This window comes from Myotis daubentonii, chromosome 4 (assembly GCF_963259705.1).
Source record: "Myotis daubentonii chromosome 4, mMyoDau2.1, whole genome shotgun sequence".
NCBI classification, from domain to species: domain Eukaryota; kingdom Metazoa; phylum Chordata; class Mammalia; order Chiroptera; family Vespertilionidae; genus Myotis; species Myotis daubentonii.
The window spans coordinates 16,813,096-16,834,135 of record NC_081843.1 but is presented as its reverse complement, the minus strand read 5'-3'; the positions used below and the strand labels follow the sequence as shown (position 1 = coordinate 16,834,135).

The following is a 21,040-nucleotide window of genomic DNA, read 5'->3' as shown; positions in this document are numbered from 1 at the left end:
CCTGGCCTGAGGGATCCCAGGGGAGCAATTGAGGTTGGGGCTCTCAGACCTCATTCCCAGGCTTTCTATTCAAGGTCAATGGTCAATAAAGATTCCAGTAGGAACACATGCACATGCACGTGCGTGCGCGCACACACACACACACACTGCTGTAAAACTGGTGGAAAATGGGGATGCATCAATATCGGTTTCCTGCTTATGAGAGCGCATTGGGGTTTTATACGACACCATCACCAGGAAAAACCGGGTAAAGGGCCTATGGAATCTCTGTGTTATTTCCCTACAAGTGCAGGTGAATCTGTGGTGGTCTTAAGTAAAAGTTAAAACAGCACACAAATTTACAGGCCTGTTGAGTCAGACCTTGGGTCGAAGCTGAGGCTTCACAGATGTGGAAGGTGAGGTTCTGTTCTCATTCTTGTGGGCTTGGGAGGGTGGCAGAGGCCAGCATTCTGTGTCCTAGCCCTTAGCCTCTCATCCATCAAAGGATCCATTCAAGATTTCACGCCAAGCAGCTGCTCCGAGGTCAAAGCAGCCTGGAGAACCTTGGTCCAGAGGAACTACGCCTCCTCCAGGGCAGGGAGGCCCCAGAACTCAACCACTTCAGGGGATGGAGCCCAGTGTCTCCTGAGAGAGAGGGCCTCTGCCTGGCCCCTTACACTGGGGATTGAATCCCAGTCAGTGCCCCCCCTCAAGAGCCCTCTCCTGTCCCCCTCTCTCATTTGTCAACTGTTCTCTTTTTTGTTGTTGTTGTTGTTAATCCTCACCCAAGGATATTTTTCCATTGATTTTTAGAGAGTAGAAGGGAAGAGACACACAGAGAAAAACATCAATGTGAGAGAGACACATTGATTGGTTGCCTCCCGCACGCCCCCAACCAGGGCCAGGGATTGAGCCTGCAACCAAGGTAGGTGCCCTTAATCGGAATTGAACCTGGGACCCTTCAGTCCACAGGCCAACACTCTATCCACTGACCCAAACCGGGCAGGGCAACTGCTCTCTCCTTTAGTGCCTGCATTCCCCCCTGCCCCCAGGGAATGGGGCAAGATCTGTCCTCTGTCTCCAGCCCCTGGCAGGATCCCAGGGACACACTGGACAAATGGAACACAATGAGCAAACATGCGCTTCTCTTGTGACTGGTGAAGGAGAACTTGTAAAAATTATTCACCAGCCGTTTACATTTCTCCTTTGGATCGTATCTTTTGCCCTCTGTTCCACTGTTCTTTTTTCTTTTCAAATAAAGTCATTCAAGGGATCAAAACCCTAACGTTCATAACCTCATAGCATGGATGCACCAGACTCCACAGCAGCTGCTCTGTCCCTAGTGTCCCACCCTTGGTCCCCTGCCTCGAAGGGAGTATCGCCAGGACACGCCCCCTGCACACGTCATGTGCATACAACCAGTTGGCAGCTCTGCCCAGTTGGAGATGACTTAGTACCCACTCATCCTTGCAGCTTGGACACAGATGGCTGAAGGCAGAGACCTCGCCCCCACCACCCACATGCCCAGCCCTGCCGAGACCCACCTGGACCGGGCGATTGCCCAGGAAGTTCAGATCCATGTTTTCTCCAAAGAGGTAACCTTCAGGGTGGGGGGTGTCAAACTTCTCACCTCCCATGAAAAAGTGTGTAGCAAAGTAGTTTCCTGGTTTAAAACAAAAACAAAAACAACTTTAGGTTAAGGCTCAACACAATCCAGTGAGAGCGTCTGATGGCTGAAGGGGCTCAGCCCTGAGAAAAGCTCCATTCGGAGAGAAGCCATCATGGGCTGTCCTTCCCACTCTGGCTCCAGACATAGGACTCAGATCTCCCACCCAGCCTGCTCCACCTCTGCGTCTACCCAACACCCCTCCCCCTCCAGGAACTCTCCTCCCAGCTCAGGGACTCATCCAGTACCCAACACCAACACCGCTTCCTTCTCCAGCAGGTTGAGTTGTGTTCCTCACAGGAATAGGTTTCAGTCCAGACCCCTAGTGCCTGTGCATGTGACATTCAAAAACAGGGTCTTTGCAAATGTAAACCAGTTAAAAGAAGGTCAGACTAGATGGGGGCCCTAAATCCAGTGACAGTCTTCCTAAGAGAAAGAGGGAGACTTGGACACAGACACACACACAGAGGGAAGGAGAAAGTAGGAAGACGGAGGCGGAGACTGGAGATTGGAGTGGCGTAGTCACAAGCCAAGGAATGCCCAGAACCACCGGAATCTGGAAGAAGGAAGATCCTCCCCGAGAGCCTTCAGAAGGAACCAGCCCTGTCAATGCCTTCATTTTGGACTTCTGGCCGCCAAAACTGTAAGAATAAATTCGGCTTTTTTAAGCCACCCGGTTTGTGGTGCTTTGTTATGACAGCCCCAGCAGACTAATACTTGTTCCCTGACCCCAGATTAAGTAGGCTCCTACAACCCCAAATCCAAGCTCTGAGTCTAAGTTATTTCATTCATATCTGACTCCCCCCATGAGTCCTGAGACTGGAGCTCATCTGGAGGGGAGTTTCAGGAAAAGGCAGAATCAAACACAGAGCCAGCATGAAGCCAGGTAGTCCCTACAAGGCCTTCCAGGTGGGAGACAGGTCCCTGGCCCTGAATTTCCTGCTCCAACCTCCTCCTGGGACCTTCAAGGTCCAACCAGTATGTCCCACTAGTTCCCAGAGTTTCCTTTCAATCGGCAGAAAATGGGTGAAGTAGGCCTCCTCCAAGAAGGCCATGGCACTTACCTCCTGGACAGACTTCCTACACTGAATAGGGCTGACCTGTGTAACAAGCAAGATAACGTGGGAAAGATGGAGGGGGACTTCCAAGGCTCTGGGGGAAGCCAGCTTCCCCTCCATGTTGTGAGGACATTCAACCAGCCCTATGGACAGGTCCACCTGGTGAGGAGCCGGGACTGCTAGCCACCTGCTGGCAACTTGCCAGGCTTGCGTGAAAGCCACCCAGGAAGCAGATCCTGTAGCCCAGCAGACAGTTTGACAGCAACCTCATGGAAGACCCCGAGTCCAAACCAGCTATGCCGCTCCAAATTCCAGACCCAGAGAAACTGTGAGATAATAAGCATTTATTGTTATAAACAGCTAAACTGTTCATTTGTTACTCGGTAAGACATAACTAACACAATGGGCTTCCCTCCTTTCTCCACTCTGGGCTCCCGATTCTAACATATTTCAATGGCCGCCACCCTAGTCAAAGCCACCAGCATTTCCTGTCTGGATTGTTGTAATCCACTCCACCAGTCTCTCCACTCTCACTAGCCCCAAAGTCTATTTCCCACATCCCACTGCTCAGAAACTTGACCTCCTAATCACATCAGAGTAAGTCCCAAACTCCTCTCCGTGGACTGCAAAGCCTTCATAATGCAGGCCCTCCCAAGCCCATTTATACCCCAGGGCCCTTGCACTTGCTGTTTCCTCTGCTTATGAAGTTCTTCTCCAAGAGCTCTGCTTGATCCTTTACCTTGTTTCCTTCTCAGCAGGGCCTTTTCTGATCATTCCTTTTAAAATTTACTATCTCCACCTCTTCTCCTTGCTTGTTGACCAACCTCTCCCATTCCCCTCCTCTGCTTTATTCTTCTCCAGAGCACTTTTCACAACCTGATATACTGTACACAGGAGGCCTCCACATCTTAGTGCAGTTTTAAGTTTTAATAACTTCAGAAATATAAATGCTATAAAATAAAACCTCTGGATTAAGAGGCAATGGGTAAGTTTTACTTTTTTTTACTTTACCTGCATTTTATACATTTTCTATAATTAACCTTTAAAGCAGGAAAAATTATTTTTAAAAAGATTGAAGACATGGGACAAGGATATGTGTTACAACAGTGGTTGTAATATCACAAAACTGGAACCATGTTCTGGAAAAACCAATGAACTGTACATTTAAAAGGGTATGTGAATCTTATCTCAATAAAGCTGTTATTAGGAACTGGAGAGAACTTGATCAAGTCGTTACCTTATAAATCAGCAACAATTTTTTGGTATTAGATCTTTATGTGATCTTTGAATTTGTCAGTAAATAATGTGGAATTAGATGCTACTGTTCTATCAAACCCCTGTTGACTCCCATCTACTGACTTATGTGAACACGGTTTCTCAACTTAAAATGAAAAACAGAACTAGAACTGACACTGACCTGTCTCATTCCAGCAGCAGGTTACGTATATTCAACTGTGACTACGAGTTAACTGGGGGAAAAGTAACCTATCCACTTAAGAGATACATGTCTAATACTTTTTAATATTTATGTTTCTTATTATAAAAACTGTTATATTTGTGTTGTTTTGATCAATTGGGTATTTATAATGCCCACTCAAACCAGAAGAAAAATTCTTTTAAAATTCTCATTTCAATTTATGTACATATTTTGGTTGCAGAGACATACAATATGGTGACCAATAAAAGACTTTCAAGCATAAAACGTTGCAGCCACTCTACATGTTCCTCAACAGGGAAATGGACAAACACTGCGGCAGTAACAAGAGGGGGCCACTCTCTGCCTGTCAGCACACAGCAGTCCAAAGCAAACACGACTCACACAGAGGAGTTTGGAACTTCATAGAGCAGCCCCAGAGCTCAGACCTGGAACACCAACACACAGAGAAGAATGAACCAAACATGGGAAGGAAGTGCCAGGTCCAAGACGGGGTAGAAGTATGAAAGAAGGAGACAACAATATGGAAAATGCTAACTGTGAATTCTGGATGAAGGACATTCTATACTTCTCTATATGTTTTTCAAATGCTCACATTTTTTTAAAAGGAATGTTTAGAGGACAAATGTGTGCATCACAGGGTACTGGTAGCAGTTCCCAAGTGTGCAAGCATTATGTATGTGTGTGCATGTGTGTATAAGAGTATTGTGCATTGCCCTGGCCAGTTTGACTCAGTGGATGGAGCGTCGGCCTGTGGATTGAAGGGTCCCGGGTTTGATTCTGGTCAAGGGCATGTACCTGGTTGCAGGCACATCCCCAGTGGGGGTTGTGCAGGAGGCAGCTGATCGATGTTTCTCTCTCATTGATGTTTCTAACGATCCCTCTCCCTCTGTAAAAAAAAGTCAATAAAATATATATAAAAAAAGAGTATTGTGCATAGTATAGATACATCTGTATACAGATATATGTATATGTGTTGTGCTTGCGGGTGCATGTCTGTATCTATGTGTGTATGGTGTGTGTGTTGTATGCATATTGTGTGTCTATGTGTGTGTACAAACTTTTGGACCAAAAGGAGCAAGCACAGCTATGAAGAGGGAAAAAGGGAAATTAGAAAAGGCAGGAGAGAAAACCAAGATGGCGGCATAGGTTAACGCCGGAGATTGCTGCCTCGAACAACCACTTCAAAAAACAACTAAAAGACGGAACAGGGGAGAACCAAGATGGCGGCATAGGTTAACGCCGGAGTTTGCTGCTTTGAACAACTACTTCAAAAGTGAAACCAAAAAACGGAAGGGACATCACCCAGAACCACAGGAACGCTGGCTGAGTGGAAGTCCTACAACTAGGAGGAAAGAGAAAGGCACACGGACACTCAGAGGAGGCGCAGTGCTGAAGTCAAATTCTGAGGTGCGGAGTGCGCGGAGCGGGCTGGCGGCGGAGGGCGCGGTTGGCGTTTTCAATCGGGAGGGAGTTGCAGACTCTGAGCTCCAGGGACCCAGACTCAAACGGGAGAAGCGGGACTGTCTGGCTTCGGTCAGAGCGAGTGCAGCTTTCTCTCCCAGCTTTGCAGCGGGTGCTGGGACTCAGAGAGGCAGAGCCCCTGGGGACAGGACTGAGAGCTGCCATAACTGCTCTCTCCGGCCCACCCTGTTGATCCTGTGCGACCCGCCCCGCCCAAGCCCTGCACAGAGGCCTTTGCCGGATAGCCTCAGGCAAAGGCTAGATTAGCACCTCCCTAGAGGACAGAAGTTCTCTCACTGCTGACACAGCTGATTCTCATAGCCACTTGGCCTGGAGGTCAAACCCTCCCTGGAATTAGCTACAACAATCAAGATTTATCTATAAGACTGCGAACAAAGACCACTAGGGGGTGCACCAAGGAAGCATAACAAAATGCGGAGACAAAGAAACAGGACAAAATTGTCAATGGAAGAAATAGAGTTCAGAACCACACTTTTAAGGTCTCTCAAGAACTGTTTAGAAGCTGCCGATAAACTTAATGAGATCTACACGAAAACTAATAAGACCCTCGATCTTATATTGGGGAACCAACTAGAAATTAAGCACACACGGACTGAAATAACGAATATTATACAGACGCCCGACAGCAGACCAGAGGAGCGCAAGAATCAAGTTAATGATTTGAAATGCGAGGAAGCAAAAAACATCCAACCGGAAAAGCAAAATGAAAAAAGAATGCAAAAATGCGAGGATAGTGTAAGGAGCCTCTGGGACAGCTTCAAGCGTACCAACATCAGAATTATAGGGGTGCCAGAAGATGAGAGAGACCAAGATATTGAAAACCTATTTGAAGAAATAATGACAGAAAACTTCCCCCACCTGGTGAAAGAAATGGACTTACAGGTCCAAGAAGCGCGGAGAACCCCAAACAAAAGGAATCCAAAGAGGACCACACCAAGACACATCATAATTAAAATGCCAAGAGCAAAAGATAAAGAGAGAATCTTAAAAACAGCAAGAGAAAGAAACTCAGTTACCTACAAGGGAATACCCATACGACTGTCAGCTGATTTCTCAACAGAAACTTTGCAAGCCAGAAGGGAGTGGCAAGAAATATTCAAAGTGATGAATACCAAGAACCTACAACCAAGATTACTTTATCCAGCAAAGCTATCATTCAGAATTGAAGGTCAGATAAAGAGCTTCACAGATAAGGAAAAGCTAAAGGAGTTCATCACCACCAAACCAGTATTATATGAAATGCTGAAAGGTATCCTTTAAGAAGAGGAAGAGGAAGAAAAAGGTAAAGATACAAATTATGAACAACAAATATGCATCTATCAACAAGTGAATCTAAGAATCAAGTGAATAAATAATCTGATGAACAGAATGAACTGTTGATTATAATAGAATCAGGGACATAGAAAGGGAATGGACTGACTATTCTTGGGGGGGAAAGGGGTGTGGGAGATGTGGGAAGAGACTGGACAAAAATCGTGCACCTATGGATGAGGACAGTGGGTGGGGAGTGAGGGCGGAGGGTGGGGCGGGAACTGGGAGGAGGGGAGTTATGGGGGGGAAAAAAAGAGGAACAAATGTAATAATCTGAACAATAAAGATTTAATTAAAAAAAAAAAAAAGACGGAACAGACATCATCCAGAACCACAGGAAGGCTGGCTGAGTGGAAATTCTACAACTAGGAGGAAAGAGAATATCATACCCAGACTCAGAGGAGGCGCAGTGCTGAAGTGAAACACTAAGGTGCAGAGTGCACGTGGAGCGGGCTGGAGGCAGAGGGCGCGGTTGTTGTTTTCAATCGGGAGGGAGTTTCAGACTCTGAGCTCCAGATCCGGGCGAGTCTCTAGGGACCCAGACTCAAACGGGAGAGGCGGGACTGTCTGGCTTCGGTCGGAACTCGAAGGCAGCTTTCTCTCCGAGGTTTGCAGCCATTGCCGGGACTCTGTGAGGCAGAGCCCCTAGGGACGGAACTGAGAGCAGCCATAACTGCTCGCTCTGGCCCGCCCTGTAGATCCCCGGGGACCCGCCCCGCCCAAGCCCTGCGCAGAGCCATTTACCAGATAGCCTCAGGCAAACACTAGATTAGCACCGCCCTAAAGATCCAGCACAGAAGCTTTCCCACTGCAGACACAGCGGACTCTCATAGCCAGTTAGCCTGGAGGTCAAATCACCCCCGGTATTGCCGACAACAATCAAGGCTTAACTACAACAAGACTGAGCACAAAGACCACTAGAGGGTGCACCAAGAAAGCATAAAAAATGCGGAGACAAAGAAACAGGACAAAACTGTCAATGGAGGATATTGAGTTCAGAAGCCGCCAATAAATGTAGTGAGATCCTCAAGAAATCTAATGAGACCCTCGATGTTATGATAAAGAACCAACTAGAAATTAAGCATACACAGACTGAAATAACGAATACTATACAGACTCCCAACAGCAGACCAGAGGAGCGCAAGAATCAAGGCAAAGATTTGAAATGCGAAGAAGCAAAAAACACCCAACCAGAAAAGCAAAATGAAAAAAGAATCCGAAAATACAAAGATAGTGTAAGGAGCCTCTGGGACAGCTTCAAGCGTACCAACATCAGAATTATAGGGGTGCCAGAAGATGAGAGAGACCAAGATATTGAAAACCTATTTGAAGAAATGACAGAAAACTTCCCCCACCTGGTGAAAGAAGTGGACTTACAGGTCCAAGAAGCGCGGAGAACCCCAAACAAAAGGAATCCAAAGAGGACCACACCAAGACACATCATAATTAAAATGCCAAGAGCAAAAGACAAAGAGAGAACCTTAAAAGCAGCAAGAGAAAGAAACTCAGTTACCTACAAGGGAATACCCATACGACTGTCAGCTGATTTCTCAACAGAAACGTTGCAGGCCAGAAGGGAATGGCAAGAAATATTCAAAGTGATGAATGCCAGGAACCTACAACCAAGATTACTTTATCCAGCAAAGCTATCATTCAGAACGGAAGGTCAGATAAAGAGCTTCACAGATAAGGAAAAGCTAAAGGAGTTCATCACCACCAAACCAGTATTATATGAAATGCTGAAAGGTATCCTTTAAGAAGAGGAAGAAGAAGAAAAAGGTAAAGATACAAATTATGAACAACAAACATGCATCTATCAACAAGTGAATCTAAGAATCAAGTGAATAAATAATCTGATGAACAGAATGAACTGTTGATTATAATAGAATCAGGGACATAGAAAGGGAATGGACTGACTATTCTTGGGGGGGAAAGGGGTGTGGGAGATGTGGGAAGAGACTGGACAAAAATCGTGCACCTATGGATGAGGACAGTGGGTGGGGAGTGAGGGCGGAGGGTGGGGCGGGAACTGGGAGGAAGGGAGTTATGGCGGGGAAAAAAGAGGAACAAATGTAATAATCTGAACAATAAAGATTTAATTTAAAATAAATAAATAAATAAATAAATAAATAAAATAAAAAATAGAAAAGGCAGATCAGCCGGTGTGGCTCAGTGGTTGAGCATTGACCTATGAACCAGGAGGTCACGTTTCGATTCCCAGTCAGGGCACATGCCTGGGTTTCGAGCTCGATCTCCAGTAGGGGGCGTGCAGGAGGCAGCCAATCCATGATTCTCTCTCATCATTAATGTTTCTATCTGTCTCTCCCTCTCCCTTCCTCCCTGAAATCAATAAAAATATCTTCAAAAAGAAAAAGGCAACTGAGAAGAGAAACAGAAGGATGACATAAAGGTGAAAAGAGAACAGAAGACACCACCACATCACCAGCTCCTCCTCTATGCCCCTGAGGCAGTGCCCTAGCCCGGCCTTCCCACAGAATCCATCAAGGGGGGACAGATCCCCTCTCTCTCTCTCTCTCTCTCTCTCTCTCTCTCTCTCTCTCTCTTCATTTTTCTCTCTTTTAATCCTCATCTGAAAGAAAGGGGAGGGGGGAGGAAGAGAGAGAAACATTGGTGTTAGAGAGAAACATCTATCAGTTGCCTTCTGTTCACTTGCCAACCAGGGATCAAACCCACAACCCAGGCATGAGCCCTGACCAGGAATCGAACTAGCAACCTTTTGGTACACAGGACACAGAATGATGCTCAACCAACTGAGCCACTCTGGCCAGGCCCTGTCCCCACTTTCCATGTGGGAAACTGCACTCGGAAGTCACCAAGGTGTTGATGGTATAGCTGGGCTCAAAACTGCTGACTCCAAGCTCACCATGTCTCAGCCCTGTGCACACCAGGTGCCTCCCCTCCGCAGCACAAGGATGGTGACCCATGGTCAGTGATGTCATCTCTGGTCACAAAGAGTGGCTGTTCACACACAATGAACCATGTGCAAAGGCCTCCCAGATCAGAAAGTCCTTCTGTGGCCACACTTAGAGGGCCTACCAGAGGCCATGATTTCTGCCTAGAGCCCCAGCAATGTGGCACACTCCAGGATGCCACAGCCTCAGAGCCTCAGTGGGTCATCCTCAAACATGATGGCTAAAACAAATTCATGCCCCTGTCCCCTTCTTCCTCTCACCAGCCGAGGGGAACTGAAGCTCAAATGGTTTGCCTCCTCTCTGTCCAAGGGATCCAGGCTCTGCCCTACTTACAGGTGCCCAGGTGATCTGGATGGCAAGGAGGTGAACAGCTACCAAAACAAAGAGTGAGGGTGCCTTCCCAAGAGGCTACCAGCATTCCCACACATGGGCCCTGTTTCCCTTTAGACACCAGGATGCAGAAGGACACACATTTCATCATATTCTAGAGATGACGAAAATCAAAGCCACAAGGCCACCAGTTAGTTAATGGCTGTCTCGGTGATGGCCAGTGGAGGGTGGGCAAGGACTTCCCTTTGGGCCAGAGAGCAAGCTAAGCAGACTTCTGGGTTTCCCTTTTGTTTTGTCCATTCCACTTTCAAATGTGTGTGTAGTACACATGTGTGTGATGACCATCATTTACAAAAGAAAACTGAAAACTGAAAGGTTCTAGATTTGATTCCGGTCAAGGGCGCATGCCCAGATTGTGGGCTTGATCACGAGTGGGGGACTTGCAGGAGGCAGCCAATCCACCATGATTCTCTCTCATTGTGGATGTTTCTGTCTCTCTCTCCCTCTCTGAAATCAATAAAAATATATTAAAAAAACAAACAAAAAAAAAAACCACAGCAGGACGATTTTAGAAGCTCTCAGCCTCCAGCAAGAAGGAGCACTAAGCAAAGATTTTGGTTCTCTTGAGTTTCCATAATTTGTTGTAACCACCTGTAGGGAGGCTGGGGGATCCCAGCTTAAACCGCTTTTCTGGAAACAGCCTGCACCATCCATAGGGGTGGGCCCCAGCTACCACCAGAACACATGGCCCTCGCCCCCTAGATACAACTGGTTGGCCAAGGTGAACACCTGACCATGCTGAGCCAATAACCAGATTGTCTTCTCCATGGAAGTGGACCGTGGAACTGGAGGACCCCTGGTGGGTGGCAGGAGGCTTTACGAATGTCACAGCAACATGAAGCTGAGGCCAGAGTGGAAAAAGATCTGACAGTTTCCACTTCTTGATTACTCACCCTTGGGTTCCAGAGGACACCCATACACACACCTTTCCAATGCATTCCATTTCTTGCCTAAGCTAATTTCCACAAACACCGTAGCAACAGCCAATTTCCAAAGAATTTAAAATGTAAAAAAAAGCACTTGGGAAAGTACTCCTTTCAGGGAGAAAAAAAAGAGGTAATCCAATATAAAATATATGCAAAATATGTCACCAGGCCCCTAACAAAAAGAGGGAGAGGTGAATGGCAATTTATAAAAAGGTGCCCAACCTCATTAGTCATCAGGAAAAAGTAAATTACAACTACAATGAGAAAACCCTGGCTAAAATTAAAAAGGAAAGCAACAAATAAAACACACCATGATGCTAGCCGTATTGGTGAGAACAGAGAGTCAACGGAACTCTGGTGCTCAGCCGGTGGGTGTGAGCACTGGTTCAATTGCTCCATGAAACCGTAAAAGCTGCTGATGCCGCAAATGTGCCCAGAGGGCCACTGAGCTGTGCACTCAAAAACAGTAAAGATAGTAATTATTTATGTGTATTTTACCACAATTAACAAACCTGGAAAAAAAAAACGGACCCAAAGAAATCAGACTCATGGACACCAAAGCCAGTCACAAGCGTGTCCATGGCACATTCTGCATAAGAGACCAAACCAGGAATTTCCCCAGCACCCCTCCACGTGAATGAAGCATCAACTGGAAGATCACATAACAATGAGAGGAAACCAGCTACCGCCCATGAACTGTGTACAGGGCCTCTCATCGTCAAATGTGGAGGGAGAGCGTCCAGTTCTGTTTATATCAAATTTAAAAATAGGCCAAACTTACCTCCACCTCTGTAAGATCAGAAAGGGGTTTCCCAGGGAGGAAGAAGATTGTGAAGGGGCACCAGGGGGCTTAATGGGACCACTACTTCAACATGGTGAGTTGTAAACACTGTAAAGGCCACCCCAACTATGAGGAAGAAAGCGCACACACACACCCCTTTTATCCTGGGCAGCACAGCAGCCACTTTCGTGGCATGAGGTAAAAGGCCCCTTGGTCATCTGGCCACAACCACACTAATTCGGGCTTTCTTTAACTGCCAGGCTCGCAGGCCCTCAGAGAACACAATTTCAAAGGGCCAAGAAAGGTTCTGTATATGCCTGCAAATACGGCAGGGCTGATGTGAAAGTTCAACAAACCCCAGGGAGAGCAAAGCTGGCAGGTTATTTGAATCAGAAATGACGATTTCGCAACAATTCCCAAAGAAACTATGAAAGGTCCCCTGCCACACGCATGGAACTGAGTGGGACCTCAGAGACAAGCATGCAGAGCTCCAGGGTCCTCTCAAACCCCCGAGGGTGGGCAACACCCGAAAATCAAGACCTGACAAACCTCACCCCAGGGAGCCGCAGGGTCCACATGCCATGGCAGGCTCCTAAACCCAAGCCATCCTCTGCTTCTTCTTCAGGGAAGTAGGTTATAAGTCCCTTACCCCGTCAGGGCCAACTTAAAAGCTTTTTGTTGCTGTTGTTTTCTTATTGTGTTTACCTGAATTTTAACCACTGAAGATCGGAAAATACGGCTCAGTTATACAGCTCTTACAACAATAAACTCCAAACCAAGTTGACAGGAGCAGAAGCACAGAACTAGTTCTTATGTGAATGGCACAGGTGACATTTGGGGAAGGTGAATGTCCTGATGCCAACAATGATGGTACAGGTCTTTGAACGGGGAGGTGAAACCCTGTGTGCAGGTGGAGCCCCCTCTTCCCACCCCCGTCCCACTGCCACCAACATTTGGGTCTCAGAGCGCAAGTTCACTCCCCTTGGATAGTGATGGCTCATGGAACCAGAATGCCCCTAGTGACAAAGGACACCCTTAGTCACACAAGCATCCTCCCTCATCTAGAACACCTGCCTCAGTTTTTCCCTTCAGGCACCAAATAAATCAGAGTCAGCAAGGCCCTGCCTGCCCTGGGAAAGATAAACCAACACCAGCATGGAATGTGGTCAGATAGATGAACCTGAACACAAAAGCACACACCACAAGTCTCCTCACACCCACCTTGGGCCCCTCCATTACGTGGGCGCACACCCAGAATTCCTCAGCCCCGACCTGACACCCCACAGAGTAAGACACAACACATTCTGCTTGAGCAGCTTGCACACTAGGGAGATGGGGGTTGCCTTCTGTAATAATGAATTTGCACAAGCATGTATTAAACGTCTATTGTGCATCAGGCCCAGGTGCTGTGCAACAAAGAGCTCAATCTGATTTCTAGTTCCTCCACTAAAGAGAATAAAAGTCTGGTGTCACAAGGACATGGCAAAGCTCCAAGAAGATAATAGAGGTGAAATGCTCTGAAAGTACACACACCTGATTACAAAAGGGTTAGATCGCCCTGCCCCGCCCCTCCACTCCCCAGGCTGTGAGTCACAAGGCTGACTGCCCCTCCTTCTGACTCTTCTCTGGGGTGATCGGTCCCAGCATGACCTCCCTTAAACACCTGGACAGGGCAGCAAGTATAGCTCTGAGACAAAATTAACAGTAACAACAGCAGTAGGAGGAATAGCTGTGGCAGGAGCCGTCCATGGCCAGGCACTCCATGTGCACACCTACTGCGCCCCAGGCTCTCTTCCACTGGTGGACACAACCTTCTCTTAAGTGCTTGAATGTGGTGACCTAACACCCGCTTTGACCCTCGGCTAGGGCAAGGGAGTGCAGAAATAAAATCTCACATTTATGGACAACTAATTTTTTGACAAAGGTGCAAAAGCAATTAGATGGGGGGGGGAAATTCTTTTCAACAAATAGTGTTGAAATAACTGAATATCCATATGCAAAAAAAAAAAATGACCTTAGATCTTTACCCAAACGATATAAAAAATATTAACTCCAAATGGATCACAGAGCTAAATGTATGAGCTGAAATTATAGAACTTCTAGGGGGGAAAATAGGAGATCTTTGTGACCTTGGGCAAGACAAAGATCTCTTAGGTGAAACTACAAAAACATTAACCATTAAAAAAATCAATAAGTTGACCTTCACCAAGATGTAAAACTTTTGCTCCTCAAAAAACACTATTAAGAGCCCTAGCCAGTTTGGCTCAGTGGATACAGCGTTGGCCTATGGACTGAAGGATCCCAGGTTTGATTCTGGCCAAGGGCACATGCCCAGGTTGTGGGCTCGATCCCCAGTGTGGGGCGTGCAGGAGGCAGCCAATTAGTGATTCTCTCTCATCATTGATGTTTCTATCTCTTTCTCCCTCTCCCTTCCTCTCTGAAATCAATAAAAAAAATATTTAAAAAAGAAAAGAAATACAATGAAAACAAATCAAATGTTATTAAATTTAAGCTAAGTACTGTTGCAGTACACACTGAAAGTCCAGAAGCAAAAGAAAATTGAACAGGAGATCTTAAAATTTCTCACCACACACATACAAAAGTAACTGAGGTGATGAAAGTGTTAACTAGCCTATTGTGGCAATCATTTCCCAATATATACATATATCAAATAATCACACTGTATACCTCAAAGATACACAATGTCATATGTCAATTATATCTTTTTTCCTTAATTTTTATTGATTGATTTTAGAGAGGAAGGGAGATAAACATCAGTTTGTTGTCCCACTTATTGATGCATTCATTGGTTGCTTCCTTTTTTAAAAATAATTTTTTTAAAGAGGATTTTTAAAAATATATTTTTATTGATTTCAGAGAGGAAGGGAGAGGGGGAGATAGAAACATCAATGATGAGAGAGAATAATTGATCGGCTGTTTCCTGCACTCCCCCCCCTTGACCCCCACTGGGGATTGAGCCCATGTGCCCTTGACTGGAATCGAACCTGGGACCTTTCAGTCCACAGGCTGATGCTCTCTATCGACTGAGCCAAACCGCCCAGGGCTAAAAATAATTTTTATTGGTTTTCAGAAAGAGATGGAGGGAGGGAAGGAGGGGGAGGAAAAGAGAGAAAGAGAGAGAGAGAGAGAGAGAGAGAGAGAGAGAGAGAGAGATTGGTTACCTCCTGAATGAGCCCCAACTAGGGACTGAACCTGAAACCTGGGCACGTGCCCTGACCAGGAATCAAACCCACAACATTTCAGTGCATGGGACGATGCTCCAACCACTGAGTAACACCGTCTAGGGCTCATTGGTTGCTTCTTGTATGTACCCTGACTGGAGATCAAAACCATACCCTTGTGTATCAGGACGATGCTCTAACCAACTGAGCAATCCAACCAGGGCCCAATTATATGTTTTAAAAATATACATCTATCTATATAAACAGGGAATATGCTAATTAGCCAAGCATCATGACCGCTCAGGAGGAGCTGCACGCGCAGATGGGCAGGAGGGGACTGCGTGCCGCCCCCACCCCAGTGGCCACGGGGAGGCTGGGGCTGGGGGTGGGCTAGAGTGGAGACACAACACACAGAGAGGCTGGGGTTGGGGGCAGGCTGGAGCGGAGACACAACACACAGGAGCACCTGCCCCCACCCCAGCCGATATAACGTGGCAGCTGGTGCTACACAGGTCAGGCGCAAGTCCCAGCCCCCTGCGGAGGGCCTCCGGGACACTGTAACATCATGACCACTCAGGAGGAGGCTGCGCGCGCAGGTGGGCAGGAGGGGACTGCATGCGTGGTGAGGTCTTTCCCTCTTCTATACTCTCTAAAAAACCAATGGAAAAATATCATCAGGTGAGGATAAAAAAAAAAAAAAGAAAGAAATGTCATATCCTATGAAAGAGACATCTTGAAAATGCCTAAAGAAAGTTGTCATTTTTTTTGTGGTGAAGGGACTGGAGTCTGTGATGATGAAAACACCTTGGCGGCTGCAGTGGCCAGCAGTGGCAGCAGCAGTGGGGTGATGGGGGCAGCGCCTTCCCCGATCAGCCTGGTCGCCTCCTGCAGAGGGAGGCCAGACTGCAGCTCCCAGATTGGAGAAGGTGCAGGTCGAACTGAGGGGACCCCCCCCCACACACACACACACAAATTTTGTGCACCAGGCCTCTAGTCCTATATAATAAAAGCCTAATATGCAAATTGTCCCCTCAACCGGGAGTTCAGCCAGGAGTTTGGCCACTCATTACGATGTGCACTAACCATCAGGGGGCAGTGCGGAACCTGGCAGGCGTTGGCAACATGCTGCAACCTCTCGCCGGCTACCTGGGGGCGGGGGTGACAGGGACAGAGGTGTGGTGAGAATGCAGGGTGTCTGCTGAGCTCACTCCCCCTACTACCCTCCCCTGGGGACACCAGGGTTCGCATGCCAGGGAAGCCCCTGTGCTCAGGTGCCAGGTGCCCACAAGGAGCCGCCCCCACACCCGTGCGGCCTCTTCTGGGTGAGCCGGGCTGCAGCCGCCGGGACCGTAGGAGCCAGTCAGGCTCCCTGTGGGTTTGCGCAGGAGCCAGCCTGCAAGGCTGGCTGGCAGAGAGGGTGCTGCCCGCCAGGCTTCTGTGCAGCGCCACTGGGCAGCCCAGAGACTCATGCTACACCCCGGACCATGGTGTCCAGTCGCGCTCACCATATCTCTGTGTGGGGACTCAGGCGGAGGGGGATGCATGGAGGCCCAGGGGTCAGCTGGGACCTGCCCTTCCATGTGAGACACTCGTGCTTTGATCACCACCCAGGCCTAGGGACCACACCCGTGCACAAATTTTGTGCAACAGGCCTCTAGAGAGAGAGAGTGTGTGTGTGTATATAATTTTTTAAAATATATTTTTATTGATTTTTAGAGAGGGAGTGAGAGAGAGAAACATCAATGATCACACACTGGGAATTAAACTTCCTGGTTCATAGGCTGATGCTGAGCCATGCCAGCCAGGCCCAATTATCACCTATCATCCTATCATCCTATCCTATCTAATAAAAGAGAAACATGGTAATTAGCATATGACCGCTACCCTTCCGATTGGCTAATCAGGGCGATATGCAAATTAACTGCCAGCCAAGATGGCAGCTGGTAGCCAGGCAGCTTGAAGCTAACATGAGGCTTGCTTGCTTCAGTGACTGAGGACTCCAATGTTCCCTGCCTGCCTTGCCGGCCTCTGAGCTTGCAGTTTGAAACGTTGTTACAAATATAGAAGCTAAACAAACCCCAGAAACCTGCTTTCAGCCAGCCGGGATCTCAGAGCTGGAGTTGATACAGTGTTTCGATTATAGAACCCAAACAAACCAGATACCTGCTTTCAGCAGCAGAGGCCTCAGAGCTGGAGCCAGAGCTAAAGCTGGCCCAGAATAAAAAAAGAAAAAAAGGAGCAGTTGGGAGCTACAGTCACCGCCAGCCTGAAAACAGCCCTCAGCCCCTCACCCAGACTGGCCAGGCACCCCAGTGGGGACCCCTACCCTGAAGGGTGTGTGACCAGCTGCAAACAGCCATCATCCCCTCACCCAGGCTGGCCAGGCACCCCAGTGGGGACCCCCACCCTGAAGGGTATGTGACCAGCTGCAAACAGCCATCATCCCCTCACCCAGGCTGACCAGGCACCCCATGGGGACCCCCACCCTGATCCAGGACACCCTTCAGGGCAAACCAGCTGGCCCCCACCTGTGCACCAGGCCTCTATCCTATATAGTAAAAGGGTAATATGCCTCCCAGCACCGGGATCAGCGGAGCTGAGAGGCCTCCCGGCACTGGGATCAGCATGACAGGGGGCAGCGCCCAAACCCCCTGATCACCCTGCGGCTGTGTGTGTGACAGGGGACAGGGCCACAACCTCCCTATCCGCCCTGCTCTGTTCGTGACAGGGGAAGGCGCCCCAACCCCCTGATCAGCCCTGCTCTGTGCCTGATGGGGGGAGCTCCCCAACCCTCTGATCGCCCTGCGGCTCTGTGTGTGACAGGGTGCGACGCCCTAACCCCGCCCCACAGGCCCTGCTCTGTGTGTGATAGAGGGCAGTGCCCCAACCCCCTGTTCCGCCCTGCTCTGTGCGTGACAGGGGGCAGCGCCCCAACCCCCTGATTGGCCCGGCTCTGTGCATGACAGGGTACGGAGCCCCAACCCCCCTGATGGGCCCTGCTCTGTGCGTGACAGGGGGTGGCGCCGCAACCTCCCCATCGACCCTGCCTTGAGTGTGACAGGGGGCGGTGCCCTAACCCCCCAATCTGCCCTACCCTGAGTGTGACTGAGGGTGGCATCTCAACCTCCCGATCCGCCCTGCTCTGTGCATGACAGGGGGCGGTGCCCCAACACCCCAATCGGCCCTGCTCTGAGCCTGACCAGGGGCTGCACCTAGGGACTGGGCCTGCCCTCTGCCACCCGGGAGCAGGCCTAAGCCAGCAGGTCGTTATCTCCCGAGGGGGCCCAGACTGCAAGAGGGCACAGGCCAGGCTGAGGAACCCCCCCCCCCCTCCTGAGTGCACAAATTTTTGTGCACCGAGTCTCTAGTTCATATATATCAGAGGTCCTCAAACTTTTTAAACAGGGGGCCAGTTCACTGTCCCTCAGACCGTTGGAGGGCCAGACTATAGTTTTAAAAAAAAATATGAACAAATTCCTATGCACACTGCACATATCTTATTTTGAAGTAAAAAAACAAAACGGGAACAAATACATTATTTGTATTTGCATGTGGCCCGCAGGCCGTAGTTTGAGGACCCCTGATATACATCATATATGAATATGTATCATATATACCATTAATATATATATATATACAGTGGGGCCTTGACTTACGAGTGTCCTGACTAACGAGTTTTTTGAGATACCAGCTGTCTCTCGGCCAATTTTTTGCATTGAGTTGATAGAGTAATTTGAGTTAAGGAGCTCCTTAACAAGCTCGGAATGAATTAAACTCGTAAGTGAAGGCCCCACTGTGTGTGTGTGTGTGTGTGTGTGTGTGTGTGTGTGTGTGTGTGTTAACACATACATATATAATATATATATGTATAAGGCTAATATGCTAAGTATCCCTCCAACCATCCGACTGGTCGCTATGACAGGCACTGACCATCAGGGGGAAGACCCTCAATGCAGGAGCTGCTGTGACACGCACTGGCCATTTACAAAGGAACAGCACCGCGGACCTGGCATCAACAAAGCAACACTTGGTTTCGCCCAAGTAGGACACAGGCCCCTCCACCATCCTGGAGTGACACCCCACCAAGTTGCAGCCAATGCTACCAAGACCCCATGGCACAAAATGCAGCCCAATGCTCAGCCCAGCCTGGAAATGGTCACTGTGGGCACCGGGTAATGATGTCATATAGCAATGCCCAGCTTCCTCTCCCTAACAATTAGCCTCCTTGCAGTTCCTTCAGCCCAGGAACAGGACTTGCTTTATAGCCAGGTGCAAACATTTTACACTTTAACCAAATGTCTGTGAAGCATATTCCCATGCCTCATCTCAGTTGATCCTCACAGAAGTCCTGGAGTAGGTAGATAGGAGACTCGGTAGAATCCTGTTTTCTTTTCATTAGCCGGAAAACGGAAATTTAGAAAGTTTAGAAACTTGATCTGAATGAAAAGAAGTAAAAAATGGTGGACCTTGAAAATGACTTCAGGTTTTCTCATTGCACAGAATATAGTCAAACATTGCTGCAGTTAAATATTTTAACATTTGTTCTCCCTGTGTGATCTACAATAATAATCTGCTTCGTGTTGATATTTACTGCTGTGTTGCTGACAATTACCTAAAAGAGAAGTTGGGGTGCTTCACTGGGCTGGAAAAAGTTTAGCTAAATCAGAAAGCAGGTCTAATCAAGCAAGTTTATTCTAGATATGTAAAAGGCTAAGTTAACTCACACATGTGCGATACATATAAAGCTCTCGCTGGTGCCAATCGCTCGTGTGTTTTGATCTGCCATTGTCAATCGTGAATTTAGTTGACATTTCTATTATAGAAAAAGTGCAAATAGTGATATTAAAATATTTCTTCTAATTAATTTCCTTTCAATGTGCACGAATCTGTGCACCTGACTACTAAGATCTTAATAAAGCTTAGTGAAAAACTGGACAGTTAGAGATGTTTAAAAAATATTAGCACCAAGGATTCTTTCTCCTTGTATAATCAACAAAATGGCAGAGACCTGAAAAGGTAACAACTTTCTCATTAAAACAACTGAGCCCAGCTGCTGTGGCTCAGTGGTTGAACATTGACCTCTGAACCAGAAGGTCATGGTTTGATTCCCAGTCAGGGCACATGCCCAGGTTGTGGACTCCATCCTCAGTAGGGGGCGTGCAAAAGGCAGCCGATCAATGATTCTCTCATCATTGATGTTCCTATCTCTCTCTCCCTCTCCCTTCCTCTCTGAAATCAATAAAAATATATTTTAAAAAAATAAGAAATCAATTGAAAGATCCTTTGGGGAACCTGCTAAAATCATCTCAAATGCTCCTGTAGTCCCCAGTCTACTGCTAGGAACACATACTAAAGTACTGCTAAGATCCCCTCTGCCTCCAACTGACCCTCTCCAAGCAAGGGACAACGAAGCAGAAAGGACAGCCTTTGGACTGGACAGGCCCCAAACACTGCAGTCACTGGCAGCAAAACCAAGGTGGTCCATGGCATTTACCTGGGTGCCAGTACCAATCTACTAGTTGCTGCTGACTGGGGTGTTCATTGGTGGATTCTGAAACCAAGTCCAGGCTCAGCTGGAAAGAGTGCCTTGAGTGATTAGCAAAGTCTGCCACGCAGAACCCGAAAATGGTGCTGCAAATGCCTGTATTTGTGGCTTTGTCCAGAGGTCCAAGAGAAGCCCTAGTCAGTTTGGCTCAGTGAATAGAGCATCAGCTAGTGGACTGAAAAATCTCGGGTTTGATTCGGGTCCATGGCAAGTTCCTCAGCTGCAGGCTCAATCCCCAGTCCTGGTAGGGGCGCGTGCAGAAGACAACCAATCGATATGTGTCTGTCTGTCTCTCCCCTTCCCTTCCACTCTCTCTAAAAATCAATGGAAAAAATATCCTCGGGTGAGG

General features: G+C 47.8%; 1 protein-coding gene across 8 annotated transcripts in view; it reads right to left on the bottom strand.

Moving 5' to 3' along the window:
- The window catches only part of MGRN1 (mahogunin ring finger 1), a 53,809-nt gene that overhangs the window by 30,659 nt on the left and 2,110 nt on the right, over window positions 1-21,040 (bottom strand). For all 8 annotated transcript variants that reach the window (XM_059692998.1, XM_059693000.1, XM_059693002.1 and 5 more), the window contains exon 2: window positions 1,524-1,642. In XM_059692998.1, the coding sequence (XP_059548981.1) occupies window positions 1,524-1,642 (119 nt within the window). The remainder of the gene's footprint in view (window positions 1-1,523; window positions 1,643-21,040) is intronic.